At 48.5% G+C, this 13479-nt stretch overlaps 1 protein-coding gene across 1 annotated transcript; it reads right to left on the bottom strand.

Moving 5' to 3' along the window:
• Positions 1–235: 235 nt before the first annotated feature.
• On the bottom strand, positions 236–6934 carry KCTD17 (potassium channel tetramerization domain containing 17). Its single transcript, XM_057420669.1, is given in 10 exon segments — positions 236–941; positions 1840–2018; positions 2021–2094; positions 2096–2117; positions 2359–2437; positions 3142–3267; positions 3610–3705; positions 4651–4742; positions 5975–6083; positions 6719–6934. Coding segments are annotated over 9 exon segments (951 nt in total). The 5' UTR covers positions 6926–6934; the 3' UTR covers positions 236–941; positions 1840–1872.
• Positions 6935–13479: the final 6545 nt, after the last annotated feature.

Below are 13479 nucleotides of genomic sequence, written 5' to 3' on the forward strand. Positions count from 1 at the left end.
ATGGGGGATCCTCACTTATTATTATGATTTAGGGCTGCAGATACCAATAATACCCAGTTGACTGCAGTGGAGATGCAGCAGCAATGCAGTGGGAAGTATCTCCAGCCCCCGGAAGGCAGGCGCAGCAAAAGCAGCTTCTGGTGGCTCCAGGTGATGAATTCAAACTCCTCCAGCTCCCACAGCCCCCTTCTGCAGCACTACGTTTCTGCCACTTGAAATGAGAGGCGGCAAGGAACAGAGTGTGAATTTTATTTGGGAGTTACAACCTGGTGTTCTCAGGCACAGCAGTGAGGCCAACACCCCGCTCCTCAAGACAGGGATCACCACATCAGGTGCCAGCATGTTCTGGGTACACATCCATCTCCTTACCCTGCCAACACAGGGCTGCTCTGGGAGACAGGCAGGGAGGCACCAAGGATGCAATGCCCAGCACAGGGACACCCCACGAGCAGTGCAGGTGGCACAGAAAAGAGCAGTGTCTCTGCACTTGCCCTCTGGCCACAAGCCCTGACCTGCAACAGCAAAAGGACAAGGGGTACTTCTGATGCTGCCACCACCTCGGGGCCTCGGTTGCACTCAGGGTGTTGAGGAAGGGACCGCAAGCTGCAGTGGCTTATCACTGATGTCCCCAGCAGGGGCCACTGTGACATTAAGGATAGCCAGCCTGCTAAGCATCGGGGCGGTGAGGGGGGGTCTGGGCTCCAAGCCGCTCCAGCAGCCATGGGGCTTCATGCAGCATCTGCCTTCCTCCAGGGATGGAGGCTGAGGTCTCCGAGGTCAGTTTGTAAAACATAGTGAAGGAGACGGGGGGGGGGGGAGGGTGTCACCATGTGGCAAAGGGTCACCGTATGCCGCAGTACAAAAATAAAGATATAAACAAGAAATGAAAAGGCTGGAGTGCAGTGTCGGGATCACATCCTCAGACCTCTGGCTTGTAACAGCTAGAGAATGAAGAGAGAAAGAGAGAAACAAAATCAGTGGCAGGAAAAGAAAAGTGATTGAGCATAGAGAGATGAGTGAGAAACAGGAAAAGGGAAATGACAGTGGAAATAATAACAGACTCAAAAGAGATGAGGAGTGAGGGTGGGAGAACAGAGAAAAGGAAGGACGAGTACATGTGATTAACATACATTGACTTTTAAGAGAGTAACACTCAGGTCCCACAGCCATGGACAAGGAGGTTATTGAACAGGAAAGAGAAATGTCAACCAGCTAACAAGTGCCCTCCACCCGGATGGAAAGTGGCACTGAGCACCTCCGGTTTAACAAGAGTCCTGTGGTTTTCCAGTATGAGAGAGGAGTCCTCCTTTTAAAGCTTTCCGTACCTAGCCCCATGCATACCAGTTAGACAGCCTCCTTGAGCAGGAGGCAGAACAGAGGCTTATTTTGCACACAGCTGTAAGAGCATCTGAAGAGGGGACCATCCGCTTCTGCTCTGCCTTCACCACCCTCTCCCGCTGCACTCTTACCCTGCCAAAGGCCATGGGGTTTTGAAAAGCCCAGGGAAGTGAGAGCAGGGAGGGAAAAATAACAGGCTGCCTCCTGAAAACTGCTTTTGGGCTGGCAGGCAAAGGAGCTGCAGGCGGCAGCTTGGAGAAGTGATCTGGCATGCGTGTCAGGCAGACACGTGGCAGACTTCCCCCCCCTCCCGCCCCAGTTTGCATTCATTCCCACCAGCTCTGCTCTCCTTTCTGCTGTCAGAGCCTCTGGTCCAGAGCCGTAGGGCCTGCTTGGCAGGTAAAGACACACATAGGATGAGAACTGGAAAAGCTTCCTTAGAGATGAGTCAGCCTCCCCTCCCTCCTTCCCCTCCCCAAGCTCTACAAACCAGGGCCATACCCACAGGAGGGAAGTGAGTCACTCATGCAGAGCTCAGGCTGGCGGGAGCTGAGAGTGCAGACAGGTAACATACCTGCAGAGGAGGAAAAGTGAGGAGCAAAGAGAAACAGGGTCCAGAGCAGGGAACGCTTTGAGTCCTGGCAGGCAAAGGATGCTGAGGGAAGGATGCTGGAGAGTGGGGCAGGGTAGGAGGGAGGTGACAGTGCTGGGATGGACACGGAGGGGAGGAGGAAGGATGGTCTGAAGGAGCTCAGAGCAATCCTGAATAGGTGTACAGTCTGCAAATAAAAGTATAACCATAAATAAACCCAGCAGTATCAAATACAAAGCAGCAGCCACAGTGACAGCTCTCCTCGGTCAGCTTTGTCTCCCGAGAACTCCTGCTCCCTGAAAGGACTTCCCCATGCCCCACACCTGCCCTAGTCCTTCCCTGCTGCTGGCTGCGAGCTCTCACCAGAAAGGTGGACGGGTCTATGCTTGGGGGTTATTTTTATCATTTTCCTCAAGGATTTGCTGCACCTTTCTCCTCTGCTTCTGCTTCTGCCTCTGCCTCCTCCTCCATCTCCTGCTCTTCCTCCTCCAGGTCCTCCTCTGTGCTCTGTGGCCCAGCATGCAGGACAAAGGGAAAAAAGAGTGGATACTTGCAAGATCAGCCATGGTAGTTCTTTCTGACACACAAGGGAATAAAGCAATGGTCATGACACTGAAATAAAAAGGGACCTTTCCCCATGGCCAAGACAGTTCTGGGTCAGGGAGCATAGAGACTTGTCTTCCTCTGGAGCATCGCATCAGGGCTATCTAACCCACTTACAAGTGCTGTGATCCCACTGCCAAAAAAACACCACTAGTCACTAGTGGTCCCTCCTGTACCCTAGATGTCTATAGCATGTCATGCACTGCCACATGTTTCTGTCCTTCCTTCAAAAGGGGAACAGATGATTTCCTGCCTCTTAGGCTGGGACTCAGCAAAAGGAAAGAGAACGCTGCAAAACCTTTAGGGAAATCACACTCCACAGGCAGAGTGACACACATAGCACGGTCATGAGGAGGCATGAGGGGGACATTAGAGTAGAATGAGAGTGCTAGGGTCACTTGCTAAAGCCATTTGCCACACACAGCCAGACACCACCACTCTCAACTCACACTCTTTTTGGGCAATGGGTATAATCCCACAGTACTGAACACCAGGACACTCCACTGAGGTGCCCGACAGTCACAGTCGAGAGAAGAAAGAAAGAGGGAGCAAACAAGCGAAGGGTTTCATAGGCAAAGGGAGCAGGGCCATAGAAATGTTGGTCTCGCCTTGGCTTTGTGGCTGGGCTCAGAGCTCAGGCCACTGGGGGAGTTGTACAGCTCTTTGGAGACCACGCACAGGAACTCTGTCTGATCCTCATTCCCATAGTTATAGGATGAACCAATGTTCACAAGCTAGAAAAGACAAGAGCAAGAATCACAAGCACATGTTACTGCAAACATCCAATCCACCTGGGGAGCAAGGCAGAAAGCCCACCAAGTAGCATGGAGTCCAGTCCACACCCCCAACAGAAAGACCAGGAGAGGAGTCAGTCAGGATGCAAAACAGCTTAACGTCAATACAGTATCCTCCAAACCTCTAAAGAAGGGGCAAAATAGAGACACTGTTGATAGCACCATCAATGACTGACCCAACAATCTGAGAGAAGAAAGGTGCCTTGCCTGTGTACTGTATGGCATCCATGATCTTTTCCCCAAAAGGCAACTGCTTCCCACCCTCCTCTACCTTCTCCATACCTGCTCAAAGCGCCATCCATCCGACATAGTGGAAACCATCTGAGTGAGCTCCTCTTCCTGGCACTGTAGCACACGGTAGACATGCTTAGGAGGTACCTGAGAGCAAAATTGCACGGCATGTTGACAACAGTGAGATGCTAAAGGCTGTTGCCCTCCTGCAGAATGAAATGGTTATACCCCTGCTCAACAGACCTTTCCTCTTCCCCATGTCCCAGGTTAAAAAGGAGTGAAACCACAACCCAACTTTCTACTATGTTATCATGGGGAGCAAGAATAACAATATTTCTAGAGAGAAGGGACTGAGCTGAGTGCTTCCTGCATTGTCCCCAGAAGATACTGGGATCTTCCGATGGGGAGTTTGCATTTGTTGTTACAAAGCCACTTATGCAAATGCCACAACTGCTGATGGGGTTTTGAGAACACGAAATGACTGCGTTGCTGGAGGCTTGCAACATGAGGCAGACATAATGAAAAGCGAGGTATCCGCCAAAACTCCCAGAAGACGGATTTTAAAACGTTATTGAGCAAGACAAGGTGTGATTGTGCCATAGGTTCGATTCCTTGTGCCTCAGTGTCTGCATTAAACTTTTCCACAGACATGTCTTCACCTTTTCCATCCAGGTTTCTCTACAGGTATCCCCATTCTTTTCACTGTGATTACACTCCTAAGGCTCCCAACACCACAGCCTTCCTCCTCATGACACCTTCACGCTTCTCACTAACATACTTCCATATCCTACAGCAACCAACTGCCTTCTTCCAAATGCTAAAGGAGCTGATTTGCTTCAAGAGCTACATCCAGCACTACTTCTGGGGACGCAAAACAAGCCTGTAACTCGCTTATTGCAATTAAAATGGTGATAGCTTGTTCCCTAAGATATTTTGTAATGTAGACATTTGCACACAAACTCAAATTAGTTGCTTCTTAACATTCCTTGCTGCTTCTCCCAGGCCTGCTCTCCCTCTAGACTCAACTCTCCTTTTCCACACACCCTTCTTTGCCCACCCAACACTATCTTTCCTTGCCATTTCTCTCCATACCTGAGTTACTGTGTAGTCCTTCTCCTCCAGTCGATCCTTGATTATTCGGATTAAAGAACCAATGTTATAGAACTCAGCTTCTTCTAGCACACCTGAAAAAGACAGGACCACAAAACTCAACAGCTCATCTTTGGCTTTTGGCTTGCAAAAGATCAGTTTTGCTTTCCAAGATCCATAGGGAGAAATGATGCTGCAGCCTCGCTTTTCAACAAGTTTCTGTTGCTTGAAACTCTTACTGCAAAGAACAGAAGCCTGTCTCTCTGCATTGCATCTCTAATGCTCACCCCAATTTCCTTATGATGCCTGCTACTACAGAAACAGCTACTGCCAGTGAAGGCTTGTGCAGAGAACTGCTAATACTTTTCCCACGTAACTGGCCAAAAAATGTAGGTTCCAGCCTCTCTCCATGACCACTAATTATCACCTTATTCAGGCCCTCTCCTAGAGGCAGAGAACTACAACTTGTTCTGGTGTTGTCACTAAAAGACAATCTCAGAACTGTGTTTATTACAATTCTGTACATTTCCTAGACATATTTTTGGACTTACAACTCATAAAATGATTCTGAGGAAAACCTTCCTTGCATTAGGTAAAAATACTAAGAGAGAGAGGCAAGAAAACTAATCAACATGCAGAAACTGTGCTTGGCAAGGGCTGAACAGCACAGCCTGTCTTTGCACTCAGCTCCTTGTTAGACTATAGCATCCAACAACATAACGAGGCATCAGGGACTGCTGGCTGGTAACACCATGATGTTACTGAGTCACCCATTAGACCTCTTGTAAACCTAAAACAAGAGATGCTTTTTGTCTGGCTTGCTCCACTGGAATTGCTGCAGCCCATGACCCATCACAGAACTAGTAGCATACATTGCATATCACTGATTAACGGTCTTTATTACAGTCAGTAGAGGAGGGAGACTTGGCTTTGTTTGGTCTTCTGGGGGTTCGTTCCTTGTTAGAAATGCTCAAGCATTAATAGAAAACTCAGTCACAGAGCCTTGGTAAAAGTGGATCAGAAACAAGTAAAAAATGGCATATTGAGGCTGAGAGATCTTGCCTACTTCTGTCTTGGTGGCATCTCTGCTGAATGAATAGTCATGAAGTCAAAACACCTTTAGGATGCCTACCTAACCTACTCCAGCCCCCTTTAAGAAAAGGAAACATTGGCATGCATTCCAAGAGCTGCAGGGATAGCCCTCTCAAATCCCCTCACATCAACCTCCAGAAAGATAATGAGAGACAACAAGGTCAACAACAAGTGCTATTGTGTCCTGCCTGCAGCAGTGATGCTAGGTGGGAAGCTTCTGAGCTCCAAGACTCACCCTCTTCAGCCATATCTTTATCCAGAACCAGCTTCCCATGACGGAGGAAATTCAGGATTGGTCCAAAGTAAGTGGGGTCCCGGTCTATTAGGTATGCACCAGTCTCATCCTAGCAACAGAGATGGACCACAAGGAGAAAGAAAACATGGGGAACTTGCAACCAATCCTCAAATACTCCGAACTATGAGAAAAAAATACAAACCTAAGCAAAAAAAAAAGTCCACTATTTCTAAGATTCTTCAGAAATCAACTGGTCCCTGATAGTCCCTACCCAAGTCAGCCCAGCTTGGATTGTAACTCCTGCATTTGTACGTTTAGCGTGCCCACCTCAGCATGGACCAACCGAGCTGCGAAAGCCAAAACAACGGCCCTCAGTCTCCTTCTGCAACTGTGCATGCAGGCTTGGTGTGAGGGAGCAGAGAGACTCCTTACAGGGGACAAGGCCGAGTCAGGCAGATACAGCTGAGAGCTAGATGCAGGGAATATGGGGCTATGGAGAGGCAGGAGAGCAGGGGTGGAGGGAAGACGTCTTCTCTTTTCCCCAGCTCCAGAAAGACAGATAAAAGACTACAACACAGTGGAATCTGGGGAGGGGAAATCATTCCCGGAAGAGGGGGGAGAAAGAGCAGGCATTTTTCACTCAGCTACTCCTGCAGCTCTCAGAGTCTGGCTCCATCCCTGCATCCCTCCAGCCCTCCCCAAGCTCGGTGGGGTACAGTGCGGGAGGCAACCCAGCTGCCTTACCCGGTCCGACTGCAGCTCCTCGCCCTGGCACAAGCGACACAGGAAAGATTTCTGCTCCCGACACAGGGTCTGCCTGGTGGTGAGGAAGACTGTGCCCCCCACATTGAGCCTCACCCACTTGGCATGAGTGCCAGAGGGTGGTGGGATGCCCCAGGTGCAGCTTAGCCCCACGGCATCCCGCATGTCCTCCCCGCCTTCCATCCTCATCCTCACCACCCCCCCACCCCCCCCCACCCCCCCCCAGCATGCAGGGACTGCCTCAGGTGCTCTTTGCCGGGGAATGCCGGGATCTGTAGTTTATCCACCTCTCCCTCCTCAGTAGCCGTGTTTCCTTGGGGGCCAGAGTCCTCCCTGTGTCTGCCGAGGGAGTCCCGACGGCAGAAAGGATGCTCTGTGCTGGAGGATATCACTGCGACTATAATGGGTAGCAAAACCACAGCTCCACAGCGCTGACTCTCCCTAGCTTTTCTCCTGTTCACATTATCACTAACCAAGGGCTGCCAGCACTTCGGCGCTGCACGGTGTTATGCAAAAATCGTCGGCATCTATTTCCACAGGCATTCTCTCTGGCTCCTTAAAAGGTTCTGGGAACTGTAGTTTGCATGCACATGCACAAAAGGGTTCTGGGAACTGTAGTTTTCCTATCCTTCCATCCCTGCAATTAGGACGTTGTAAGGAAGGGGGCTGCACTGTACTACCTGACCCCACCCCTGCGCCGAGCAGTCTGCCTGCTTCCAGTCCTGGGTCTTGCCTGCAAGCTTCCTTGGAGTCAGGCAGAGCAACCTGCTCCCTGGCAGTCAGCAGATTAAGCCCATCGGCGCTGTATTGCACAGCTTTCCCTTCAGGAGATGTATTATATCAGGCTCCCAGCTCAGTACTGCATCAATTGCCATGCTGTTCTTGCTGCAAAATGTGCAGACAGTTGCCTTCTTGCTAACATATGTATGGACGTTTCTGGGAACTATATCCTGGATCTGCATGAAGTGCTGGCAGGGGGCAGAGATAATTTGTCTTCCAGCTCAGAAGAGTCGCTGACTCAGCAAACTCCTCCCCTTGGCACAAACATTGCCAAACAGAGACCCCTTGCATCCTTCCCCTGTGCTCCTGACATCCCTGTTTGTGTCTGGGCAACAGAGAGCTCCGATTTTAACTGAGCTCTGTGTGGTTTACCTCTACCCCAGGCACATATCACCCACTGAGGCTGATGTGCCAATACTGCTTTACTAAACCAAGCCCTCGCTCTGCCATTTACTCCTGCCTAGAGCTCATCAACTCATGACCCATGGGACTCTGTTCTCTCCTTGGCACAACACAATCTGAATGAGCTCTCTCTCCAGCAGCTCTGTTTTCCCCACTCCCACCTAAGCGCACCCATGCTTGCCAGCAGCTCAAGCATATTAGGAGTGGATGGGAAAGGCTGATGTTTCACATGAATGTGGCCCAAAACCTTTCTTCTCCTAAGCAAGTTTTTGGCTTTTCCTTGCCAGGGCAATGCAGCACTGCAAGAGACACCATGGTGCCTTGCAGACACCTTATCTTCACCTAGATCTTTGTGTCTTTTGAGTTGGGGTCTTATTGATGGAAGAGGGTGGGTAAAGAAACATTATGTTTTACTCTCATATTCTTTTCTTCTCGTCCTTCCCCCTTCTACTTACAAATCTCTCTCCTTTATCGTTACAGCACCTGAAGGCGGCGCTCCCCTTCCCCCAAATCACCCAGGACTTCCTACACAAAGAGAGTCTGTGTGTGTACTTTGCTCCTGCTGTGGAGGAGTGCAAAGGGGAGGAGGGGAAGAGAGGGTAACACGGAAAAGGTTTCAAGATCACTGACCTTCAGCTAATTTAAGCACAGGAACAATTTAGCTGCTGCAGGGTGTAAATTCAAATAACTCTGGATCTCCTTCAATTTATATCAGGAGCAGGCCAGCACTGGAGTGACCGAAAACATGGAGAGGATGAAAAATTATTTTTGCCTACTTATATGGAGCAGACTTTGTCCCAGATTAGTGTCCAGATCTTGGATCAGTTTCCACTGAGCAGCAGTGTGTGTCAAAGATGCTCAGACTAACACTGACCTGAACTGAAGCATCACAGAGCAACAACACAACACACAGCAACACAACAACTCTGGGATCGTTGCCCTCCTACTACTGGGTTGGAGGCAAACCATGGCAAATCTGAGGGCTCTCCATGCACTCTGGTGTGCAAGAGTTGCAGGACCTTGTCTGTGCTGGCTGCAGCTCCAGCAGAGAATTAGGGTGAGGACTGTGGCTCTCTGATATGAATGCAGTAGTTGGGGTGGCAGCCTATAGCCCCTTATTTCCCCTTCCAAGAAATCTGCCCTCCCTTAGTTTTCTTCCTTCTTCTACCAAGGGTTCACCCTGTCTCTCACAGCCCCTCAGCCTTGTGCTCCCCTTTAGGTCCATTTCTTGTTCTCAACACCTTCTTCTCCAACCTCTCCCATGTCAATGCTGCTCACAGGTCAAGGATGACCTGTATGCAGAGCACATTTTCTTCCATCAGCATCAGCCCCCATCTGTGGCCAGCTTAAGTCTTGCTCACCCCAGGGCCATGGTGTGAAAGGTTAGTTGGTAAATCTAAAGTAAGGAAAGAGGTCAAGGTACACCACTCCCATTCACAGAGCCTTCTTTTCTGCAACATGTAGCACAAAATTTATTGGAAACCCCGTAGGCAAGGACGCTCACCATGGTACATTAAAATCCTCTTAAGGAGTGAGTTAGTCTGTGATGAGTTACCAAATGAAATGCTATGATGAGTTGATGGAATGGCCTAAATACAGGCCTGACTTGCACACCATCACCAGATATAGCTCTGAGACGCAACTAGCATGCCGTCGTTAAGGTCCATTAAAATCAAGCAATAAAATAGAGAATAAATAAATGTAAGTAATCTAATGGCTGTTTTTCCAGCTTTGATGATACATACAAAGTGCATGCACAAAAACAGGACAAGAGCAGGCCAGAGCTTATATGAGGCAGTGAGATTGTGTAATAATGCTGTATGGCCCTGCTGAGTATCCAGTTAAATGGCAGGGACATTGCACAGACAGACTGGGGGCATGGAAAGACTGGACAGCCACTGTGTAGACAGGTGATGGGGCTGAACAAGAAAGAGTGGAGGAAAACCAAACAGGGGGTAAACGGAGTTTCTTGGTTCAGCAGCCAACAGGTCTGCAGTACAAACCTGCAGAGATACACGCTGCAGACCTCCATACATACATCACAGCCTGACAAGTCAGCTGCATACATGGTATGCATGGTGTATCACTGACATTGTACTTGATGCACAAGTGGAAACCAGTGATGAGTAGTGTTCCTCAGGGGTCAGTGTTGGGATCGATCCTGTTCAACATCTTTGTTGGTGGCACGGACAGTGGGATTGAGTGCACCCTTCTGCACGTTTGCTGATGACACCAAGCTCTGTGGTATGGTCAACATGCTAGAGGGAAGGGATGCCATCCAGAGGGATGAAAGAGGGTAGATTTAGATTAGACATTAGGAAAAAATTCTTCACTATGAGGGTGGTGAGACACTAGCACAGGTCACCCAGAAAAGCTGTGGATGCGCCAACTCTGGCAGTGTTCAAGGCCAGGTTGGACACGGCTTGGAGCAACCTGGTCAAGTGGAAGGTGTCCCTGGCCATGACAGGGGGTTGGAGCTGGATGAGCTTTAAAGAATCCAAACCATTCTATCACTCTTAGGGAACTGTTGCATTGTGCAGTGGCAGTAGGAGCAGGGATCACCCTCTGCCCAGACAGTGTCACCACTCTGGCAGGCTGGGAACACACATCTGGGATTAAACCCGTGCAATCATTTACTTAGTGGCATGAGGCACTGGAGAAGAAACCATCTCCTCTCTCTTCTCTATAGAAAGTGCAGAAGGGAGAACAAGTAACGCTCTGACATTTTGCCATTAAGCCAACAGTGAACTGGGCAAAGAAAATTCCTTACACTGGGGGGTGGGAGGAAGTCAGTTCACTTGTAACCAACGGAGCCCAGCTTGACTGCCAGCTGAGCCAGGCACACTGGAGCAGGAAGAGAAAGGCCCCAAGGCAAACAGGCAAGCTAATCTGTCTCTAGTCCTTTGTGCTTTGTGTGGTCTGTGAGCAAAGTCTGTGTGTATATGTGCATCACTCAGCACGTCTGCTGGAAGAGTGCTAGGAGGAGGAGAGAGAACAGAACATAGCACCTGGTTGTAAGCTAGGATCAGGAGAGATGAGAGGAACAAGAAAAGCCCCTGCAGGTAATAGCAATTACCATTGCTCATGCAGTTGTCATTAGTACAAAGTGATAGTGCGCTGGCAGAAAAAGGGCTGCTTTAGAATTTGGGAAAGTTTGTAGGGGAACAAAAGGTTCACTGGGAAGTGGAGTATGAAATAGTGCAACCTGACTGCTAGGCAGCAGTAGGGAAGGAAGAGGAAAGCATGGGACAAAGAAGACTTGTGAGGAATAAAGGACTGTGGGGATTACTTTTGGAGAGCTACTTACCAGACTGTTCTTATGAAGTCCAAAACTGCTTCATGACAAGAGTACTGCAGATGGTCACATATACCAACAAACCATTGAAGAGTTTATGTGCTGGCCTGGGATTCTCAAATTCATATGAAGAGCTGTAAGATCTCCATTCTCAAGTTAGCCACAGGTCAATGCGACACTCTTCCTACATTAGGGCTGGGGTTTAGGCTACTTTTTGGCCACTATGAGCCTTATCACACCAAATGTATGTTACTCCCCTTTCCATGTGGCAAATTTTCCACTAGAGAGTCATGTACGTTAGTGACTTGCATTTATATCCACTTCTCCCCTTTCCAGTTTCCAGTTCTTACAGGAAACCCACTGAGTCAGGGACATAAAGATCTGCAGAACATTTACAGTCCTGGTGCAAGTCCCCTCAGCTGTTCCATATGTCCAGTAGCATCTGTTATGGCTCAAAATAGGTTTTGCAGTCTCCAGGCTTTGAAAACATTGTCTCAGTCTCCACAACGTTCCCAGTGTTTTGCCTGCAGCATGACAACAGATCTCAACTAAAAGAAGGGAGAATATGTGAAGATACACTTGGACAGACTTTTGCGATGTGATGTAACAGGGTATACCCTAGAAAGACAAAGTATCTTGTGTGGAGGAAGTTCTCAATTCCTCCTCTGTGGAAAACTCAAGGCACAGCTAAGCATCTGGTTAAAACATTTGCCAAAAGCTGAGAAACTGAAGAACCACTGGGATTTTGTGGTTCAAAATCCATCCAGAAAGGCAGTTGTGCATTGCCAACCTTGGCACACATTCCAGAAAGGAGGAAGGGCCCTGCTGGATGTCAACAAACCACACAATCAGAATGTAGAGCAAGGGGAGAGGGAAGTGAGTTCTCTGGGTGGATAGCTGGGCTACATTAGATACCTCCCTGACACAGGACAGAGAAAAGCAGCTGGAAGCAGAGAGATTCCCACTTACCCTAGGGACTGCTGGGGTCAGTGGGAAAAAAAGAAACACAGGGTTTAAACTGCATTACCAAATGTTTTGAAGGACAAGAGCAAAAGCCAGCCCCCTGCATGCACTGGAAATGATAGCAAAATCTGACAGAATATGTGGGTTTTCTCTAATAATGAAATTTTCCTGGAAAATGGGCACTACTCCTTGTCTGTTTGTATATAGGAGCCTGGATGCATATTCACAAAATTTAGCCTTACCTTCCAAACAACACACAGAGTGTTAAACCTTAATACCCAACTATGTGAAAGACTCTTAGTTAGCGTTGATGTGGCTGATGGTGGAAGAAACCAGAAAGCCTGAATTGAAAAGATGTCACAAGCCAGATCCTGCTGTAAGATCCCATACTAGACAACACTAAGTGTTAAAGCATCTTAAAAAGCAGCACCTGCATTGCCCAGACTGGGAGGCCCCTCCACAGTTTAGCACCGCTTGCTGTTCCCAGCCAGTGCTCATTTTTTTGTTTTCATGTCAACACCACACTTCAGCTTTAAAAGTTTCAAGTGTTACTTAAGATTGCAGTTACAGACTGCAATCAGATGTCCTACATGGCATGGTGACTAGTTCTTCTCTTTCCCCTGCAGGAAAGAGTTGCTGGAGAATTACCCCACTTGGGATAACGCAAAGTGTTGCTACCAGCCTTTAAGAACACAGTGATTGCCTGGGTGGAGAAATTCATAAAGCATGGAAGCGAAAACCTTTCCTTACCAGGAAGGAGAAGAAAATTAATTAAATCATAAATCAGAAAGTCTTAACAATTTGCAGGGCATGCTGCAACCTGCAAAGGAAGCCCTTTTTGGAAATCTAAGCCTGAACTAAATGGAAGCTGGCAAATATAAATGTTTATTATTTTATTCAGATCTGTGTCTGGCACTGTGTACTAAATTTCATTTCAGACCCCTGCACACTTATACTGAACACTTGCTATAATGCCAGCCCCAAGTCCCTGAAGAGTTAGGTTGTTAGCCTGGATGTAAGCAGGGAAATTGAATGCTTTCAAGTCACTGAAGTGAGTAGAAAGAAGGACCAAGCTCGACTCGTGAATGGGGAGAACAGAAGAAATCACATGGACAGTGAAACTCTAGCTCCACGGGAGGTGAGCAACAACAGAATTTGCATGCAAGGCAAGCCCAGTAAGTCAGGACTCTGGCCAACACAGGTCAAAGGAAATGCAAATAAACACTCTCCAATAGGGAAGGATCCAGTGGATAGGAGGGGACTCTGCAAGTCTGTGACTGTAAGCATTCACAGCATCACCTAG

The sequence above is a fragment of the Pezoporus wallicus genome, unplaced genomic scaffold, assembly GCF_028554395.1.
Source record: "Pezoporus wallicus isolate ANWC-B61680 ecotype Strahan unplaced genomic scaffold, APGP_CSIRO_Pwel_v1 contig_2871, whole genome shotgun sequence".
Taxonomy (NCBI): Eukaryota; Metazoa; Chordata; class Aves; order Psittaciformes; family Psittacidae; genus Pezoporus; species Pezoporus wallicus.